Genomic DNA, 21,185 nt, shown 5'->3' on the forward strand with positions numbered 1-21,185 from the left:
CCGGGGGTGACTTCTACTTATATTTGATATCAAAATGATAAGCGGGTTGTAAAAAGATAACAAAGTGCTATTCCCCCTTAATCAGGTTTTCAAACTCGTTATAAAGGTGAGAACTGGTTTGCTATAAAGGTTAGAAATATCACATGCAACCTATGTACTGCACAGTAGCGATACAGTAGCTTATTATATTAAACTGAAGCTAGTTTATCAATAGTCCAGTCATGTATTGGCCCTTACCGTCAATATGCAGATTGTATCATCCCGATAGGCCACATACCTCGCATACCAGAATCAGTGTCTTTAACATAAATGTTTTAGAGATGGTTTTCAATTTAGGTCTTCTCGGTAAAATTCGAGCTTTTTATGCCGATTCATCGTAAAATGGCTCACTTTTCATACAAAATTAAAATAATATGTAAATAGCTCAGAACATTTACTAGGAGTGTTCGAAAACTTTTGCAAACGCACTGTTTACTTGAACATCACCAGATTTATCCGCAATTGTGCAAAACCAATACAAAACGGATGACTGCTAATAAATGTACATTGTGTTTAAATATAATTGAAATCCACAGACCGCTCCATATTCAATTCCGATTGCTTTCAGGTGTATTCATAGACACTCTGTTAAAATGGTTAGAAAACAAATAGAAAAATAGAAAATGTTGCTGAAATCAGGGGTTATAAAATGGCCCGCTTTAAATTGGGACTGAGTGTCAAAAACATACATGATGAGGTATGTGTTATTTATTGTGATAAACAAATGCCATTTTCCATAGTCTATAGTTGCTTTACAAAATTCAGTTTCGTTCAGCAATCAGTCAAAGATGTCTCTTATTCAGGAAGGCCGAGGTCTGCAGTAACCAAATCTAATATTAATAAGATCAAATCCATCATTGAGAAAGATGCGCGTTTCACTGTCAGACAGCTGGAACAAATGACAAACTTTGGTTTAGCATTAGACTGGCTCTTGTCCCTTTGTTTGTTCTTATTCACATAAATCAGTTTTCTCCATTAAAAGGGAAGTGACTCCAGAAAGTTATTCTACACTGACAGTTTTTATTGCCACTGGCTCCACTCCAAACATAGGAACTGATGAAAGTTGGCTATCAGTGTCTCACAAATTTGTGAGATAAATTCCCATTAATTTCTTTTCGTGACAATCAGCTGCTATCACTGTGACGTGTTACCTAAGGGAGTCATGCGCTTTTACATATTTATTAGAGGATTTGTGATCATGAAATGGATGAAGCTATACTTAAAAGTTATAAAATATGAACAAATAAGACAAGAGCATGTTGTAAAAAAAATATTTAAAAGGAAATTATGTTTTATTCTGTTGACCAAGTGGCAGTGGCAATTAAAAGCTTTACTTTTGAAATTGCCCTATTTGCATTTGTTCTTTTTCCATTATAACAGCACACAATGTACCATTATTGTTAAGTCACCTCTTGTACCTGAAGTGACATCCCATAGCTCTGACTTGCATTGGCCAAATTATGACCCCCTTTTTGGACTTAGAAAATCCAGGTTAATGTGTTGCGTGCAAGTTCCCATCCCCAAAACTAATGATTGTATGTACTGAATTGGAACTTCACATGTGTCTTCCTGTTTATAAAAAATAGGCGATATCATCAAGTTTCATAACTCTGATATGCATTTTGGCTGAATTACGACCCCCTTTTAGACTTAGAAAATCCTGGTTAAAGCAAATTTTGCATGCAAGTTATGTACCTTTACAAATCTGATTTTTTTCTTGACCATGATACAAGCGCTTTCTTTTCTGTTTTCTTTCATTTCTCCATATAAAATACATTTGAACTTTTTATGTACGGGTTTATTTTATCATAACAGTAGATACTTTCGGTAGTTTCCATATTTAACATTTAATAAAACTTTTAAAAATCATAAAAAAGATCCTGAATATATGTCACCTCCGTGTAATTATCCACATACAATATTTCACACTTACATTTACTAGCAAACTGTTGAATCATGAATGGGCTCAGTATCATACATTTCTAGAAAATAACAACATCTGATGTTTTCTAAAATGACCCTTATCAAATTGATAAGGAGAACTTGTCATTACATTGGATAGGTAATTATTTAACAATTGATAGGGTTCTCAGTAGTTACCAGTTTACAGGGGTAATCTAGGGTTACATTGACCAACTTTCACCAGGCTGTATGGTTCAGCCATCAGATAAAATTCTGCTATTTTAGAGGCTTAAAATTTTCTAATAAAACATTTCATGTATTTATATAAAAATGACCATGCAGCCAGGGAGCCAGGCTAGTTTAGCATCTGTCCACTTCATTCTGAAGAAAATTCTTAAGGTAAGAAGATAAGTGTTCGCTTGATCCTCCATTTGCTCATCGATGAGCAGAAACGTACGAGGGTGCAAATGGCAGCAAGTATCCAAAATATCAGAAAAAGGTGTTTGATAGTCTCATAACTGGTAATGAGACATTTGTCTATTTTTATGAGCCCAAGCGGAAAGTTGATACCAGGATATGGTCTCTGAACCATACCAAAAGGCCAAGTATTGCTAAACGAATACTGACAGCAAAAAAAGTGTTATTCGCAAATTTCTTCATAAATTGTGGGCCAACCATGCAAATTGTTGTTCCAAAAGGTAGGGGTGTTGTCTGGCAGCTTCTATAAGAATGTGGTTCCGAAAACATTGCGAACAAAAATGAGAAAAGTACGTCCAAAATCTGGTCTCCAGTATGTCTATTTGTTACATGACAATGCTTCAGCCCACAAAGCCTCAACTTTAGTACAGTTTTTGAAGTCTTAAAATGTCAGTGTATTAATGCACTCTCTCTAAAGCCCACACCAGGCCGTGTGTGATTTTTCCTTCTTTCCAAAATTGAAAAAAAAAACTATCTGGTAGGAGATATAGGTGTACAAGTGCATTGGGGTCTGCAGTTCATCAGCTTCTTATGGGTGAACCCAAAAATAAGTATGAAAATGGTTTCAAAAATTTGATTAAAAGAATGAAATGATGTGTTCTGCTTAAGGGACAAAGCATAACAAATAAAAGCTTTAGATAATATCTCGGAGAAAACGTGTCATTTGCAAAAGTTTTCAAAACACCCCTCGTATATGTGTCTTTTTCGCAGTTTGTAAACAGAGAGAGAGAGAGAGAGAGAGAGAGAGAGCGGGAGAGAGAGAGAGAGACAGAGAGAGTATTAGAAACATTGGTAGCAAACTAGCAATATCAATACACGAACTGTCATCAATCACTGTTAGAACATTGTGATTGCTATGTATGTGTATACAATTGATATATAAAAATAATTTAAAATATAAGATATATACAAAAATACTTACTTCTAGCAGCACCATTTTTCGGGTTATTTCCACCGCCTTGCTCATTTGCCTGTTGCCTAAAAGTTCCTGCAAAGTTAATAGGTAATAAATTAAGTTACATTGAATGTCTTGATTTTATGTTTAACAGCATTTATATATTCTAAAGTAAATGAGTATGCGTATACCTTTCAATTATCAAAATGCCATATTCTCTGAAAAGGCCAATGTATTGTCGCACCCTCCCTACAGCCCAGACCAGGCCGCGTGCGACATTTTCCTCTTTCCAAAATTGAAGGTGTCCTTACAAAAAGGTACCTATCTCCATTTCGCAAAAATGTAGGGAAAACGCATTGTTGAAAAATTTCGATGAAATGTGATATTTCCCAAAATTATTGCAGCTATAGATTGTATACTCTTTAAACAGTCATATTACAAAGTTTCGTGTATATTGCACTATTTATATCAATTTTATAATAAAAAATCTTGTTTTTGTCGTTTATGTTTATGCAACAAGGGATCTAACTCAAAACAGTTATGCAACAAAGGTTCCAAGTCCGTGGAGTTATGACCATTGTTGCATTTAAACAATGATTTGCAAATCATTTTTGCCTAAATTTATCAATGAAATATATTAATTTCACATACCTGATGACTTTTGAAACTACTGATATAGTCTGTTTACATTAGGCTTGTGATCTTTTTATTATCGGAAACAGTCATCAAAGCCCTGTACTCTCTGATATTTACTCGTTGTGGAGTTATACCCAATGTTGCATACATGAAATAGCATTTATTTCAGTTTTAAGCAGAAGAATACGCTGGTGGGGGAGCTAATCAGATGCGGAATGTTCTTTTTTATGCAACAAATGCCCTAACTCAATTTTTACCAAAAATGGAGATAGGTACCTTTTTGCACGGACCCATTCAATTGAAAAAAAACAAAAACAAAACACCTATCTGCGAGGTAATATAGGTCCAGATATGTCTTGGTGTCTGCAGTTCATGAGTTATTTGTGGATGTACTCAAAGAGTATGGAAATTGTTTCAAAAATTAGATTAAAAGAATGAAACGAGGCGTTCTCAACTCAATTATCAACTTTTAATTAATTTGATTAAAGAATGATACGATGCGTTCTGGTTAAACAGGAACGTTTTTGAAGGTAAGTAGACAAAAACATAAAAAACAAAGACTTTAAATAATATCTCGGAGAAAATGTGTCATTTAAAAATGTTTTCAAACACCATTCGTATATGTGTTTTTTCCGCAGTTTGTAAACAGAAAGAGAGAGAGAGAGAGAGAGACAGAGACAGAGAAAGAGACGGGGGTGGGGGGGGAGGGGTAAGAGAGAGAAAGTATTAGAAACATTTAAAACAAACTAACAATATCAAATGCACGAGCTGTCATCAATCACTGTAAGAACATTGTGATTGCTATGTATGTGTATAAAATTGATATGTGAAAAGAATTTAAAATATAAGATATATACAAAAATACTTGCTTCTGGCAACACCAGGTTCCGGGTGATTTCCACCGCCTTCCTCATTTTCCTGTTGCCTAAAAGGTCCTGCAAATTCAGTAGGTAATAAATTAAGTTACATTGAATGTCTTGATTTTATGTTTAACAGCACCTATATATTCTAAAGTAAATGAGTATGCCTATACCTTTAAATTATGAAAATGCTATATTCTCAGAAAAGGCCAATGTATTGTCGCACCCTCCCTTCAGCCCAGATCAGGCCGCGTGCGACCTTTTCCTCTTTCTGAAATTGAAAAATAAAACCACCTATCTGGGAGGTAATATAGGTCCAGATGTGTCTAGGGGTCTGCAGTTTATCATTTATTTGTGAATGAACCCAAAGAGTATGGAAATTGTTTCAAAAATTAGATTAAAAGAATGAAACGAGGCGTTCTCAACTCAATTATCAACTTTTAATTAATTTGATTAAAGAATGAAACGATGCGTTCTGGTTAAAGAGGAACGTTTTTGAAGTTAAGTAGACAAAAACATAAAATTTAAACTTTAAATAATATCTCGGAGAAAATGTGTCATTTAAAAATGTTTTCAAACACCATTCGTATATGTGTTTTTTTTCCACAGTTTGTAAGCACAGAGAGAGAGAGAGAGAGAGTGTAGGGGGGGGGGGGGGGGGGGGGGGGGGGGGTGGAGAAAGTATTAGAAACATAGGAAACAGACTAGCAATATCAAATACACGAACTGTCATCAATCACTCTAAGAACATTGCGATTGCTATGTATGTGTATGAAATTAATATGAAACGAATTTAAAATATAAGATATATACAAAAATACTTACTTCTAGCAGAACCAATATCAGGGTTATTTCCACCGCCTTGCTCATTTGCGTGTTGCCCAAAAGCTCCTGCAAATTTAATAGGTAATAAATTAAGTTACATTGAATGTCTTGATTTTATGTTTAACAACATTTATATATTTACTGTCGTAAACCAGTATACTTTATCTTCAAGTAAATTGAAATATATCCTTACAAAATATGGAGGATATTGCATGCAAAATGATAAGAAAAAAATACTGTTGTAGATACATTCCTTTAATAATTCTATCACTTTTAATTGCTTGATTATATTTTACAATTTTTGTGCTTTACTATGTCCAGTAATTTCATAAACTATATCATCGGCATTTTACATGACAGCTTTTAATTAATTTATTATCTATTATTCCAACAATCAAAGGCTAAGTAAACAGCTAAGTGGGTGGGGAAAATCTATGTACACTTACGTAAGATTATAGTGTAATACTTTAAAATTCATGTTAAGTAAAGGTGTAGTTTTTTTAATGTTCAAACTATTTCTATTAGACAGAACAAACACGAGAAAAAGAATTATAACATGATTAAAATTTGGTATATACCGACATTAGTAAAACTAAGTTAAATAATGGGAGTGGTTAATCTGCAAATGATGAAAATATATTATTTTCACATTATGACATGGTTCGATGTTTAAGAAAACATATGTTTCTTAACTCCTTCTATAAAGTAATTAAGACAGACTGAAATGTTAATTCGAAAATTAAAATCACATTTTATAGAAAATTTTGTAGCAATCACATAAGATGCTGATTTAAAAACTCAGTTCATTATTTTTTGTAAAACGCGAATGTAAACATGATTCAAATGCAACATACGTAACAATGTCTTCGACATTTTAAGATTACTTGTAAACTTGTGAGATATTATAACATCAGTGAAAGATACATCTTTTAATAATATAAATAAAACATGAACCTTTATAATGTGAATTTCAAATTACAAAACAACATCCATTGAACAAATGTTGATTGATACAAACTGGCATAATATGATTTAAGTAACCTAAGTCGCTAGCATACACAATGTGTGTTTAGTTTACATTTTTACACATTTCAATGTCTTATCTCCTGTACATCGGAAAACCCAAAATTTTAATTTTATTTATTTGTTATTTTAGGAAACATGTTTCTACATATTATACTGCTATAATTACCTCATACTACAAAAGTATATGGTAATTATACCAGTACAAAATGTAGAAAATTCTTAGGTTGAAAAAGGCCATTGAGAACATATGTAGAAAGCTATCGGGGAACTTTTTCATGGGGTATCTTTGTATACGTCAAACACACACAATCATGCATAATATGTATTTGCAATTTAAAGTATATTTGCAGGGCGTCAAGTGCTTTTGGGAGTCAAAAATATAGGTAGGATCCTGAAAGATAGGTATTTGGGGGCCAGAAATATAGGATTATATAGGTTGCTTATAATGAAGAAAACAAGTCAGACAAGTGTTTTATCCTCCTCCACCACCTACCAGCACTCTCTTTTATTAAACATAAAATACAAAGGAACAGAAAAAGTGGCTACTTTTATGATTTTAAACAAATAACATTTTAACATATATCTTACTTTCATAATAAACTATTAATTCACCAACAGACAAAACTTTACCAATACTGGTACTCAAATCAGTTTAACAGGGAATTAGGCAAACCAAGCCATATTGCTAACAACATATATCAGTACATTGTTAATACAAGTATAAATATTGTGTTGGGCCTGCATTTGTACAAACCAAATAAGGCTATTGCAAGGTCTTCTGCTTCTTGACCATACTCTTCAATGCCCTTGCTAAATGCATTATGCATGGTATGAAGATTACATGTATCAACATTCAATAGTCCTTCCCACTGAGGTGAAGTTTCTTTAATTTGTTTAGACACTTCCCTAAAAATTGTTTTGTTGACATTTGGTCCATCACTGCCAAGTGCAATTAAATATTTAATTGGTACAGTGTCCCCAAGAAGAGTCTCTACCATTGCTGATGCAACAGTCTTTCCATCTGCATGAGCAAAGAACAAGGATTTGTAATACCTACACCAGACTTCATCATACGATGGAGACCAATACCTTATTAAAAGGTCCAATTGCTTCTTCACTTGAGCCTGAGTAGTTTCATCATATTGAAGAGAAAAATAGTTACTTGACTGTCTCACATCATACAGCAACAGTTTGGTGAAGGAAGGTCCTAACCCATCAGACAAGAGGTATGACAATTTTGTTCGACTCATACTAAATCCATCTGCTATTTGACAATGAAACATAGCTTTGAATGTTTCTCTAATTCCATCATTGGCTCTAAAGCTTATATTAGAATAGGCACATTTTGCTGCCCCAATACTTCAGCAGAAATAACATCATCTTTAGCATATGAATAGCTTAAAATTTGCTTTTGCTTTGAGGTGGAAGCTGGTGATTCACTAATGCTACCATGGACTGTTCCTTCTGAAGTTGAACATGGGTTTTCATCAGCTGTTGGAGGTTTAAATTTCAGTTTAGCTTGTGTTGATGAGAAAGCAACTTTACTTAATTTCTTGTGTTGAGTGCCTTTTGCATGTTGAAGAATTTGTCTCAGTCCAGCATTATCACACTTTATGTCAGTTTTGCAAAATGTACAGTGACAATAAGAGTCACTCTTCCCCTTGACACACCATAATTTCAGTTCATGTCCATTGCCATCTACTTCTGATAGCCACCTATCTCGAAACTGACTCTTATTAGCAGGCATTATGAGGCTTAATTATGAACATTAAGGCTTGTTTATTCTGAAAACAAAATAAAAACATGTGCATTTCCTATTAACATTTTTATACATGAATGCTTTAAGAAATGGAAAATATTCCAATTGAAAAAAGAACTTCCATTAATTAAAGCTTTCCTAAAGCTGGGCTGGGCAGGGTCGCTACACCTGAAAGGAATACAAATTTCAATGCCTAAAAGGTAACAGCATATTTATAAACTCAATTATAATAGAATTACTTCTTTTTTAATGGTTTGAATGACCTTTGTATTCATTGCTTACCACAAAATTTCCAGATTATAGGCATTTATAGGTATTTTGGCAAAATATAGGATTTTATAGGTTATTATAGGTAGAGGGCTAAAATATAGGAAAATATAGGTAAATATAGGTAACTTGACGCCCTGTATTTGTAAAACATAAGTTGTTTCTGTAGAAATAAAATACATGTACTACTCTGCAGTAACTTATATCTATATTAACAAGTTGCAGCATGTTCAGAACACGGCAGCTCGCGTCATCACTAAGTCGCCCCGTCACAATCATATAACACCGATTCCGAAGGAGTTCCATTCGTTGCCAGTGAAATAAAGGGTGAAGTACAAGGTTCTGACCCACACTTTTAAGGCTTTACAAAATCAGTTCCCTGATATGATAGAAGAGTATAAACCAGTCAGAAACCTAAGATCACAAGACACGCTGTCACTGGTTATGCCAAAAGCTAAAACCATGATGTATGGCAAAAACACCTTTTCATTCGCTGTTCCAAAGCTTTGGAACTCTAATCCAGTCAAGATCGGGGAAGCTCACACGCTAGCTGCTTTCAAAAGCTTGCTAAACACCTATCTCTTTGTACAACATGCCGTTAACTGACCGATACGTTATATTTCTTTTCACCAAACAACGTAGAACAGTATTTTGTCTTTAGGTAATTTAAATACTTTTAAATATGTAAGTATGTTTGTCTTGTTTTATCTGTATGTTTTACATTCACGATTGAAAAAATAAATTAGTAAAATGAGAACATCTGTATTACTGCCACACACGATGCAGGCTAAAAATTTAAGCATATTTTTACACAATGTCATTTCTTTGTCTTTATCTTCTGCACTCCCAGCGCAAATGCTACACCAGTCCTTATTTCCTATGATTGAAAAATGAATTTGATAAAATATGTGACAATTTCATTAGGCACTGTCTGAAAACATATAAATGGGGCGATGCTAAAAATCTTTTGATGGAGGATTTGTACAAAATGCATGTCAAGAACACACATAGGCGATATTGTATCAGTCATTTTATGTTTACTTGTAAGACGTTGTTACTTCTGTTCAAGTAACAAACATTTCTGCATATTCAAATATATTGTAACGACTATGCCATCATCATTTTACGTCCGGATACAGTTTATCCGAAATTAGTACACTATAATATTCGTACCTCGATTATGTTATGAGACCGTCCTCATACCGATACCCGATGTGGATCAAGAGATCAATCCCTCCTGAACATATTTCTGAACTTATAATGCCTTTAGATATTAAACGAGCCATATTAGAGACGAAGAAATACTAATTAGCCACCTGTCGCCAAACGTAGATGCCATATCCGGCTAGGGCTAAAATTCTGCCGCACGCGCGCTGACGTCATCCACTAGATGACGACTCTGCCAAGCTTGGCACCCCATACCAATGTAGCCACCCCTCTGAGACTATAAATAGCTGGCAGACCCTGGCACTGTCGTCAGTACCCGGTTAGAATTTGTGCTAGCCACTACACTATTATCCTAACTCCTAAATGCCAAAACATCCTATGGATGTGTCACCTGCTACCAAGAAGGTACAGTAACCATAGTACAAGATTGCCTAGAATCTCTGGCAGGGTTTGACAGTTTGTCAGTATTCCATAAACCTACGAAAATATAATAAAGTCCTATATAAAATTACCAAATCCAAGACTAGATAGAACCTTATATCTTTATATCTATAATAAAGATCCACTACCTATCTAACAAACCTAGGACCATTTTACCGTCTAGTACAGATATTTCCTAATTTAATATACAATATAATCTGTCTTTCTAGAGAACCATATTTAAAGTTAACATAGATTCCTTTCAACTATATAGCCTTTCATTCATTCCGAGTGCCAGTATCAACCAGATTTCCTGATAAAACCATATAGGCAAGACGTGACACCGTTTTTGTCAAGCCTCCTATGTTAACAAGGCAAGACGTGACACAGTTTTTGTCAAGCCTTTCTTTACTCTTAGAATTTCTGGAACTACATCTAGATGTGGAACTTCTAATTGGCATAGACGAACAGACGAACATTCCTGACCAGAGGTAGACGAGGAACCAGGGCCATTATACAGATTAACCAATCCGATTATATTGTTTGTGAAATGATATATAAATAAATTATTGTGTTATAACTTTATTTCAGGTGTCCGTATAATTTACTCCAAAAGATCTCTCTATTTTCCCCCACGTGTGTTTGAGAAGAACCCACGTTTGGATATTGAAGTGTGTGCGGGCTAGCAGACCCCGTGTACGTTTCAACTGGTGTCAGAAGTGGGATTATCTTTGAAAATTAATCAACCAGTCTGCTTTATTCTTCCAGGAATACCACAGGGAGACAGTGACACAGAATATTTTATTGACTATTTTACAATTCATTTCATTATGCTGTTTTAACAACATCTTCAGTTACTGATATTCCATAGTTTTTCCAGGTGCTGACCATTCAATCAAACAGGTAAAATTGTTGATTGGATCTACCATTACAGCCTTATTTGAATGCCTTTTGCTGACTGCATTCTGGACCGGCCAACCTGAAAGCAGAAAGGAACAGACATTGTTCATTATATTTTATTTGTAATTATTATTATTAGTTGATATACCCAACACATTCCATATATACCATCTAGTATATTTATTCAATAAATATACCTAGTGCCACATACCCAAATGGCAGAGAACCAAATTGATGTGAACGCTGAAGTTCACAGAGCTAATGACCATGAGAGAGACGACATATTGTCCCAAGACTCTGATTATTCGAGACCAACTTCACCGACACAAAATGACACTATGACACAATCAGAAACTAAAATGCTTGATATTGCAACTCAAATGAAGGATGCTCTCACCTCTATGGGTGAAGCCGTTGACCAAAGACTTAAAAACATTGAGTCTCGACAAGATCGTTTTGAAAATAGAAATTCAAATTCTATTGGGACACAAAACAGAAATACTGAATATGGTTATGACCAGACACCCAATATCCAGAGAATTTCAAACACAAATTCTATTAAAGTAAAACCACCTACTTTTGACGGTACAGACGACTTGAATGAATTTCTAATATATTTCCAAATTTGTAGTGACTTGAATAACTGGAATTTAAGATCCAAAGGATTATGCCTTGCTAGTTGTCTAAAAGGAGATGCCCGTTCCATGTTGACAGAACTTGATTCCAGAGACCACTATGACTACAAACTGTTAGTAGACCTACTAACACAACGTTATGGTCCTGCAAACAGAACAGACTTATACAGAGCAAAATTAAAATCAAGAGTAAGACAAAAAGGGGAGACAATTTCACAGCTGTCTCAAGATATATACAGACTTACTAGAAACACATATACCAGTGCTTCTAAAGAAGTTATTGAAGCCATAGCCTTAGACTATTTTATTGATGCTATCACTGACTCAGATATCAGGTTAAGGTTAAAAGAAATAGCCCCCAAAACTTTACTAGATGCTGAACAAGCAGCTGTAAGACTTGAAGCTTTCCGCACTGCTGACCGACAGAGAAATAAGCTAGTAGCAACAGTTACTGAGAATGATCCGTTTCAAGATAGAAAAGATAAAAGGCTTGATGCAATATGCAAGTCACTTGAACTAATAAACAAAGACCTGACAGACATTAAGAGAAACAGAAATAATGACTCTTTGCCACAGCAGCCTTATAAACCAAATAACCACTATGAGACCACAAGACAAAACTTGCCCAGACATGGGTTTGCCCATCGTCATGAAAACAGTAGTAGAAATTATAATGCCAATAGAACTCAACGCCATGAGCAAAACATTTCGGGAAACGCCAACAAGTCGACTTGGAGGCCCACAGGTCGATACAACCATCTGGGCCGCCAATCAAATCAATAAATGAGACTGACATTGACCATGGTTGTTTTATAAACTGTAGATTTCAAACAAGAACACTTACCGCATTACTTGATACTGGTTCTAATGTTAGCATACTGAAGAGATCCAAGTATGAAATTCTCCCACCAGACTCTAGACCGCCATTACAACCTGTAAATATGCAACTTATTACAGCAACTGGAGAAACATCGCCATTTCATGGAAAAACAAAACTAAACATAGATATAGGTGGTAATGTCTTTGAACATGACATTTTAGTAGCAGATATCAAAACTGATGCAATTCTAGGTAGAGATTTTCTTTTTAGTAACAGCTGTGACATTTTGTTGAGTCAAATGAAACTTGTTATAAATGGTCAGAAAATAGATTGCTTTGTACATGACAGTGATGCTAAGCCAATGTGTGCTAGGATAGCAACTACTGAATATATTGAAATTCCACCACAGACAGAAATCATTGTAAATGCAAAACCTATAGATCCTTTTGACAGATACCAGACTTCTGTTGTAGAAGGAAAACTAGACTTTATAGACCGCAGTGGAGTACTTGTAGGGAAGGGACTTGTAAACCCATTAGAAGGAACAATACCAGTAAGACTAGCCAATATCTTTGATGAGAAATTGACAATTAACAAATGTACTGTAATAGGTAATTTGTCACCCACTGAGGTAATGCAATCTGAAAATGTTCAGGAGATTAGTACTGATCCAAAGAACCAAAACCCTAATGAAATCCCTTCTCATCTCATAGATGCATATAACAGATGTTCTACTGAAATGACACATGAACAGAAAGAGAAATTCAGAACACTTTTGGTTAAAAATCAAGACATATTCTCCAAAACCCCTACTGATATAGGTTTTACAAAATTAGTAGAATATACCATTGATACTGGGGACAGCCCACCTGTCCGTACCCCTCCATACAGACTACCGTTAGAGAAAAGGAAAGTTGCCGAACAAGAAATTGCCAAATTACTTAACCAGGGCATTATAGAACCTTGTAGCTCCCCATGGCTTTCTCCATTAATCTTAGTACCAAAACCAGATGGAAGTACTCGTGTCGTGATAGATTACAGGAAAATAAATACAAAAATCAAATATGACAGCCACCCTCTCCCAAGAATTGATTCATGCCTAGAGGCCTTAGCTAACAATCAATATTTCAGTTCTTTAGATATGAAACAAGCATTCCATCAAATAGGAGTATCTGAAGAAGACAAGCCCAAAACAGCCTTTTCTTTTGGTTCAAATACCTATATGTATACTAGGATGCCATTTGGTATGAGTACATGTCCTGCTGTGTTCGAGAGATTGATGGAAAAATGTCTTGCAGGCTTAGCTTACAATATATGCCTCATTTATTTAGATGACCTTTTATGTTACAGCAAAAGTTTTGATGAACACTTGACACATCTAGACCAGATGTTCCAAAGGATACGAGAAGCCAACCTGAAACTTAGTCCCAGTAAATGCAATTTCTTTCAGAAAACAGTTTCTTTCCTAGGACATCAGATAAGTGAAGATGGCATTCGACCCTGCCCAAAGAAGGTCAAAACTGTAGCAGAGTGGCCAACCCCTCAAAACACAAGACAGGTCCGATCTATAGTCGGTTTAGCTAGCTTTTATAGAAAAATGATTCCTAGGTTTGCCGAGATAGCGAAACCTCTACACCGCCTTACTGAGAAAGGTAAAATCTTTCACTGGGATAATGAATGTCAAACTTCATTTCAGAAACTGAAGGATCTTTTGACAAGTTCCCCTATATTAGCATACCCTGTTCAGGGACAACCATATACTTTAGAATGTGATGCTAGTAAATTTTCAATAGGTTCTGTGTTAAACCAAATGCAAGATGGACAACAGAAAGTTATAGGCTATTATTCTAGATGCCTGACCAAAACTGAACGGAACTACTGTACGACCAGAAGAGAACTGCTCAGTATAATCTGTAGTATAAGACATTTCCATCATTTCATATATGGATCACACTTTAATGTTATTACTGACCATGGAAGTCTGAGGTCTAAAATTTAACAAAATCTGTGAAGGTCAACTTGCACGTTGGTTATAAATCTTAGGTCAATATGACTTTTCAATACAATACAGACCAGGACAAATTTCATTAAACAGTGATGCCCTGAGCCGTAGACAATGTACAGATGACCCGTGCAAATACTGCACCCGTATTGAAGAAATATACCTTGAAAGCTGTGATTTTCTGTCAACCACTTCACAAGATAGCACTTCTGTTCCAAAAATCGAACTAGTATGTGCTACAGAATCAAATGAACCTAAAGCAGGATGTAGCACAGACTCTCCTTCCATTGACAGTTTACAAAACTTTTCAGAATTTCAGAAACAAGATCCAAAGTTATCCATAGTGAGACAATGGGTAAATGATAGTCAGAAACCTACTTGGCAAGAAATATCAAAACATGACGAGGAGAGTAAAATACTTCTGGCAAAATTTTGACCGCCTGGAAGTATACGATGACATCCTCTATATTACTGAAGACCCTAACTTCTTAAAACCAAGTCCAAAATTGAGAGTTGTACCAGACAAGATTAAGCATATCATATTTGACCAGTTACGTAGCAGTGTATCTGCTGGACACTTAGGCATTAAGAAAACCACACAAAAGGTCTTACAGAGATTTTACTGGTTTAAGTTACGCCAAGATATACAGTACTGGTGTAATACCTGTGACCAATGTGCTCGGAGAAAAACTCCTCCAAGGAAAGCAAAAGCCCCAATGAAACAGTATAATGTGGGTATGCCTTTAGAAAGAATTGCCATAGACATACAAGGCCCATATCCAAAATCCAAACGTGGAAACAGATATATCCTTGTTGTAGGCGACTACTTTACAAAATGGGTAGATGCCATCCCTCTTAAAAATACCAAATCTGAATATGTGGCCACCAAACTAGTAAATAGATTTATTTCTATCTTTGGAGTACCACTTGAACTACACAGTGACCAAGGCACAACCTTTGAGTCACAGATATTTCAAGAGACATGTAAAATTTTAGGCATACACAAGACACGAACAACTGCTGCCAGACCAATCTCGGATGGAATGATAGAGCGAGCAAATCGCACAATAGAAAATATGTTAGCAGCATATGGTAGTGATAATCAACTTGACTGGTGCTCTCATTTACCTTTACTTATGTTAGCGTACAGGTCAAGCGTCCATGAGAGTACTGGTGTATCTCCTTGTGCCATGATGTTTGGCAGACAAATCAACCTCCCCATAGATCTTGTAATGGGTAAACCTGTAGAGAATGAAAAAGAACAAACTGTAGACTATGTATATGAGTTAGAAAACAAGTTGTCAGAAATTCATAATTATGCACGGACAAGACTAGACATCTCAAGTTTTCAAATGAAGAGACTTTATGACAGAGTGACCTATTATCACCCGTATGAAGAAGGTGATATAGTTTGGTACCATGACCCTAGACGTACAAAAGGTATCAGTCCAAAACTACAAAGGCCTTGGACTGGGCCCATGGTAATTGTAAAAAGAATAAATGACTGTTTATTCAGAATACAAAAGCAACCTAGGACACCTACAAAGGTAGTCCATCATGACAGATTGAAGCCTTATACTGGAACAGACAAACCAACTTGGTACAAGCAACAGTAACTCTTCAGTTACAACAGAATCTACCAAATACTGTGGAAAGTATGCCTGTAGTACCCCATATAATAGTATGTTTTGTAAAATGTGAAGTTTCCAGTTACTACCTATTACCATATATCCCTGTGACTGCCATCAAAATAGTACTCTATCAGTAACATCCAGGAACAACCATTCCATGTATGTCCTCTCACACCTCTGAAATAGACGATATATTGTCAAACTGTCAAACTGCTGCTATTTACATGATTTTTAACTACTTATACTAATTATATAAACTGATACTTTATCTTTATATAGATATATAACAATTCGATGTGATCCGTTATACGAGATATGTGATATATTTACTCCAATAGTTTACAATAGTTCCATGTATTGCCACGATCCCAAATATGCCATTTATTTATTACAGAACTCCAAGTTCTTCTGCATGAAATGCGTCAACCCACCTAGAACTTTTAACCACCAGGGAGATTGCAAAAGACATCTCCAGACTTTCCATTATGGATTTATGTACCAGTGTACTGGCTGTGGAAAAACCAACACTAGAAGACCGGAGAAAGATCATGACTGTTGTCAAGGCGCGAAGTATGTTTTAGCGCATAGAGAATCTGGACTTACAGGTATTGCTGCCATCCAGAAAAGACAAGGTTACGACAAACAAATTGAAAATGAAATCTTTGAAGAAATTAACTTTATACCTAAGAAACCTCTATCTCCAATAAGAGAAACTGTACTTGGTGCCAGTCATAACAAACATCCTGCCAAAACACATTACCATCCGTATAAGCCGACCATAAATCAGAAGAAGCCAACACTCTCTATGCCTGCACTACCGACTGAAACTGCCACAGTACCACTACCTCCTGAAAAACAAACATTAAGCAGTGAAATAGTAATTGCTCAACCACTAGAATTTGATGAAGGTGTTATTGAACCAGGATCATTCGGTGATGTACTCACTATTACTGCAGAAGATTGTGCGGCGGTTATTCAAAACTCCCCACCAAGAAAAATTAACTTAGTAGAGGACAGTGAGTGTGATCTCTTAGGGGAAGATATACGTGCTGCTATTGATAAAATGAGACCTCAGATCACGAAAATGCAAATGTGGCAGACCGAAAAGATCACTTTATGTGTAGGAGGCAAGTGTTTTGACACCACAAAATCAACATTGATGAAAGAACCAAAATCATTAATTTCAATACCTTGCGGACTAACTACTGACGGAGACTCCAAGATTATCATTGACCGTGATCCATCCCATTTTAAGTTCATCCTGAACTATTTACGGTATGACAGACAAATGCCTGCAGGATGCCTACCAAATGACTTGCAGGTCCTGAATGAAATTAAACAAGAAGCGGAGTTTTTCATTCTGCCAAAGCTGGTAGATGCTGTAGAGAGAAAGATAAAGATCATTAGAGGACATTAAATGAACAATATAAATACCCGATGAGAGTTGTGACAAAAAGAAACTATAGTTGTTCCTAGTTATGCTATTTATATTATGTATATTGATACATGGAAAAATATTCAGTTAACATGCAGAAATTGCAAATGTACCAGTTGTTGTTGTAGTCTTGTCATTATACAACTTAACCCTATAACAGATATCCAAACCGAAAAGTTGAGTTCAGACACTGTTTATGGTAATACCATCATAAGTCAGTTATGTACATAATACTCGAGGTAAAACTAATACTGATATGACTATATGGAATTCCAAAATACCGCTCCCTGTTATGAGTCAACCCTTTACACTGACAAGTTTCAGGTGGACCCCCTCTCGCTCCCATTTGAACATCAGTCTAACCAACTGCATCTTCATCTGGTGGACAATTTAACTTACCCGCTCCCTGTTGCACTGAAATAGTGTGCCTCAGGTGGACACCACCGTTCCTCTGCTTGCACATCAGAGTGGTCCTTTTACCCGAACTATGACTAACCTGGAGGTCCCTTTCACATAACCTGGAGAACCTCACCCTAGATGAACCCTGAAATAGAATAGACGACAGTTAGTGTATGTAACGAATATTTTATTTATCATCATTAATAATAGCATGAAACATTATGACCTATGTCATTTAATGGACAGCTTTATATTCCTAGGGTGTTGAACCGGACATATAGAAATACTGACAAAAAGGTGCAATGTTTTGTATTCCACTTTCTATAAAAATAGAAGTGATGCCACAAATTAGCGTGATGCCACATTTGTAACCCAAATGTGAAGTAAGGGTATACCATGGGGGGTACCTAGTTATTGGCCATTTATAAATTTATTATTATCATTATTATATATTGTAGCTACCACTGTCGATGTGACTTATTTTGCCGGCCATGTGCAAATGAATGTTGATTATGAATACTTTTGTAAATATTACCAACCATGATTGTGCAGTACACCGCTGCGAGTGTTTAGGTTGAGGACGAAATGGAGTATACTTCTGTTTAGATGAGCCGTTGGTTTATACCGTTCTCCAGGTGGCCAATCGACAAATACTGTCAAGCTCTCTATTCCCTGTAAATACACATGTATTAAATTTCTTGTATGAATGAAATCTCAGCGCTGAAATAATTGAGGAAAATTGTACATCTGAAAAGTTGTATGAATGTTAGCTGTTTATAAATGAAAACTTCAAGTTACCCAGAAGTACCGTATGAATGAATAATGTATACATGATCCATTATTAAAAATGCCATTTCTGAGTATGACAATTTTACAAGTATTGTTGATTATAATACTTAATGCCTTTGATAAATATATTGCCCAACTTTGACATATCCAGTAATCACATGTGAAAATATGTCAAATAATAATTCATTTTAGCCGTACCAGTTACAGAATGGTTTCCTCAACACCATAAATTGCACAGGTTTAATGGAAATCCAGTCCAGGTGTACTTATGTCTTGATACCAAATTAATTACCTCCTATGACAGGTGTTTGTTCTTCAATTAGCAACAACCAGATATATAGAAGTGTAAATACGAATTAAACCCATTACACTCCACATAAAATGATAACCAGCTATACTTACTGTAGATATACTTACTAAAACTCCTATTCAGGGGCTGAATCCATGTGGAAGGGGTGCAATGTAACGACTATGCCATCATCATTTTACGTCCGGATACAGTTTATCCGAAATTAGTACACTATAATATTCGTACCTCGATTATGTTATGAGACCGTCCTCATACCGATACCCGATGTGGATCAAGAGATCAATCCCTCCTGAACATATTTCTGAACTTATAATGCCTTTAGATATTAAACGAGCCATATTAGAGACGAAGAAATACTAATTAGCCACCTGTCGCCAAACGTAGATGCCATATCCGGCTAGGGCTAAAATTCTGCCGCACGCGCGCTGACGTCATCCACTAGATGACGACTCTGCCAAGCTTGGCACCCCATACCAATGTAGCCACCCCTCTGAGACTATAAATAGCTGGCAGACCCTGGCACTGTCGTCAGTACCCGGTTAGAATTTGTGCTAGCCACTACACTATTATCCTAACTCCTAAATGCCAAAACATCCTATGGATGTGTCACCTGCTACCAAGAAGGTACAGTAACCATAGTACAAGATTGCCTAGAATCTCTGGCAGGGTTTGACAGTTTGTCAGTATTCCATAAACCTACGAAAATATAATAAAGTCCTATATAAAATTACCAAATCCAAGACTAGATAGAACCTTATATCTTTATATCTATAATAAAGATCCACTACCTATCTAACAAACCTAGGACCATTTTACCGGTCTAGTACAGATATTTCCTAATTTAATATACAATATAATCTGTCTTTCTAGAGAACCATATTTAAAGTTAACATAGATTCCTTTCAACTATATAGCCTTTCATTCATTCCGAGTGCCAGTATCAACCAGATTTCCTGATAAAACCATATAGGCAAGACGTGACACCGTTTTTGTCAAGCCTCCTATGTTAACAAGGCAAGACGTGACACAGTTTTTGTCAAGCCTTTCTTTACTCTTAGAATTTCTGGAACTACATCTAGATGTGGAACTTCTAATTGGCATAGACGAACAGACGAACATTCCTGACCAGAGGTAGACGAGGAACCAGGGCCATTATACAGATTAACCAAATCCGATTATATTGTTTGTGAAATGATATATAAATAAATTATTGTGTTATAACTTTATTTCAGGTGTCCGTATAATTTACTCCAAAAGATCTCTCTATTTTCCCCCACGTGTGTTTGAGAAGAACCCACGTTTGGATATTGAAGTGTGTGCGGGCTAGCAGACCCCGTGTACGTTTCAATATATATATCAAAAATCAGAAAAGTTGATTCTTTCAAAGCAGTAACATACACCTGAATGAATGTGAACTGTAACAATCAGGCATAATATCAGTTCAGTCATCAGTACAAGGTTTTCTTTGTGTTGTCCATTAAGTGGAGAAAACTTTTCCAATCTTTTAGAAGTCGTTAGTGTCCTTGTACATATACATTTTTAGATATGTATATGTTACCTCTTTTCATTCTGATACTTGCAATCGTATTTATCAAAAATGATATGTATCTGCTTCATTCCACTTACACATCTTGACTTTACCAATATATGTTCAAGGAATATCTTTGCCATATCCTAGAATGTGGATTACAAAGCTGGTGCCCCAAGCGTTTAAAAAACTGCCATACTGTCAATAAAATACAGTCGGCACTTTCAAGAGACGTTACATGGTCAACTTGTATAGTTTCCAACTTTACCATGAAATCGGACTTCGTTCTTTCTTTCCTGTTCAAGATGAGTAATCTGTATCAGACATTATACTTGTGGTCCAAATTTCTATCCGACTGCTTCAAAAACAAACAAGTCTATGTAAAACAAGGGACCACCCGGACGTGTCCTATATTGACCCCAGGGTCACGATTTGAACAGTCTTGGTAGAGAACGTCTAGAGT

General features: G+C 35.7%; 2 protein-coding genes across 14 annotated transcripts in view; both read right to left on the bottom strand.

The window, feature by feature from the left end:
* Positions 1-21,185, bottom strand: part of LOC128551186 (uncharacterized) — a 69,746-nt gene that overhangs the window by 29,807 nt on the left and 18,754 nt on the right. For all 4 annotated transcript variants that reach the window (XM_053531762.1, XM_053531765.1, XM_053531768.1 and 1 more), the window contains 3 exons: positions 5,635-5,700; positions 4,819-4,884; positions 3,341-3,406 (listed from right to left, as the gene is read on the bottom strand). In XM_053531762.1, coding sequence (XP_053387737.1) covers positions 3,341-3,406; positions 4,819-4,884; positions 5,635-5,700 — 198 coding nt within the window. The remainder of the gene's footprint in view (positions 1-3,340; positions 3,407-4,818; positions 4,885-5,634; positions 5,701-21,185) is intronic.
* LOC123523958 (uncharacterized) lies at positions 10,458-20,545 on the bottom strand. Of its 10 annotated transcripts, none has more exons than XR_008368693.1 (9): positions 18,635-20,545; positions 18,096-18,240; positions 17,569-17,640; positions 16,945-17,109; positions 16,348-16,438; positions 15,759-15,872; positions 12,653-12,741; positions 11,751-11,953; positions 10,458-11,252 (listed from the first exon to the last, which is right to left on the bottom strand). XR_008368693.1 is itself a non-coding variant. In XM_053531797.1 (5 exons), the coding sequence occupies exons 1-5, from the start codon at positions 18,635-18,637 to the stop codon at positions 11,202-11,204; spliced, it is 360 nt and encodes a 119-aa protein (XP_053387772.1). In that variant the 5' UTR covers positions 18,638-20,544; the 3' UTR covers positions 10,458-11,201. The 10 variants fall into 10 exon arrangements, 1 of the variants encoding a protein (XP_053387772.1); XR_008368690.1 differs by having other exon boundaries at positions 10,459-11,252; positions 16,355-16,438; positions 17,452-17,640; positions 18,635-20,543; XR_008368689.1 differs by having other exon boundaries at positions 10,459-11,252; positions 17,452-17,640; positions 18,635-20,543.

This window comes from Mercenaria mercenaria, chromosome 2 (genome assembly GCF_021730395.1).
Source record: "Mercenaria mercenaria strain notata chromosome 2, MADL_Memer_1, whole genome shotgun sequence".
Lineage (NCBI taxonomy): Eukaryota > Metazoa > Mollusca > Bivalvia > Venerida > Veneridae > Mercenaria > Mercenaria mercenaria.

What these genes read in the sequence shown, in the direction of transcription:
- LOC123523958 (XM_053531797.1), bottom strand. An exon ending in TTCAGTGCAACAGGGAGCGG is followed by an intron (nt 17,641 to 18,095) that starts GTAAGTTAAATT and finishes TTCTCTCTACAG; the next exon opens with CATCTACCAGCTTTGGCAGA. An exon ending in AACCAGTATCAAGTAATGCG is followed by an intron (nt 11,253 to 12,652) that starts GTAAGTGTTCTT and finishes TTCTGCTTTCAG; the next exon opens with GTTGGCCGGTCCAGAATGCA.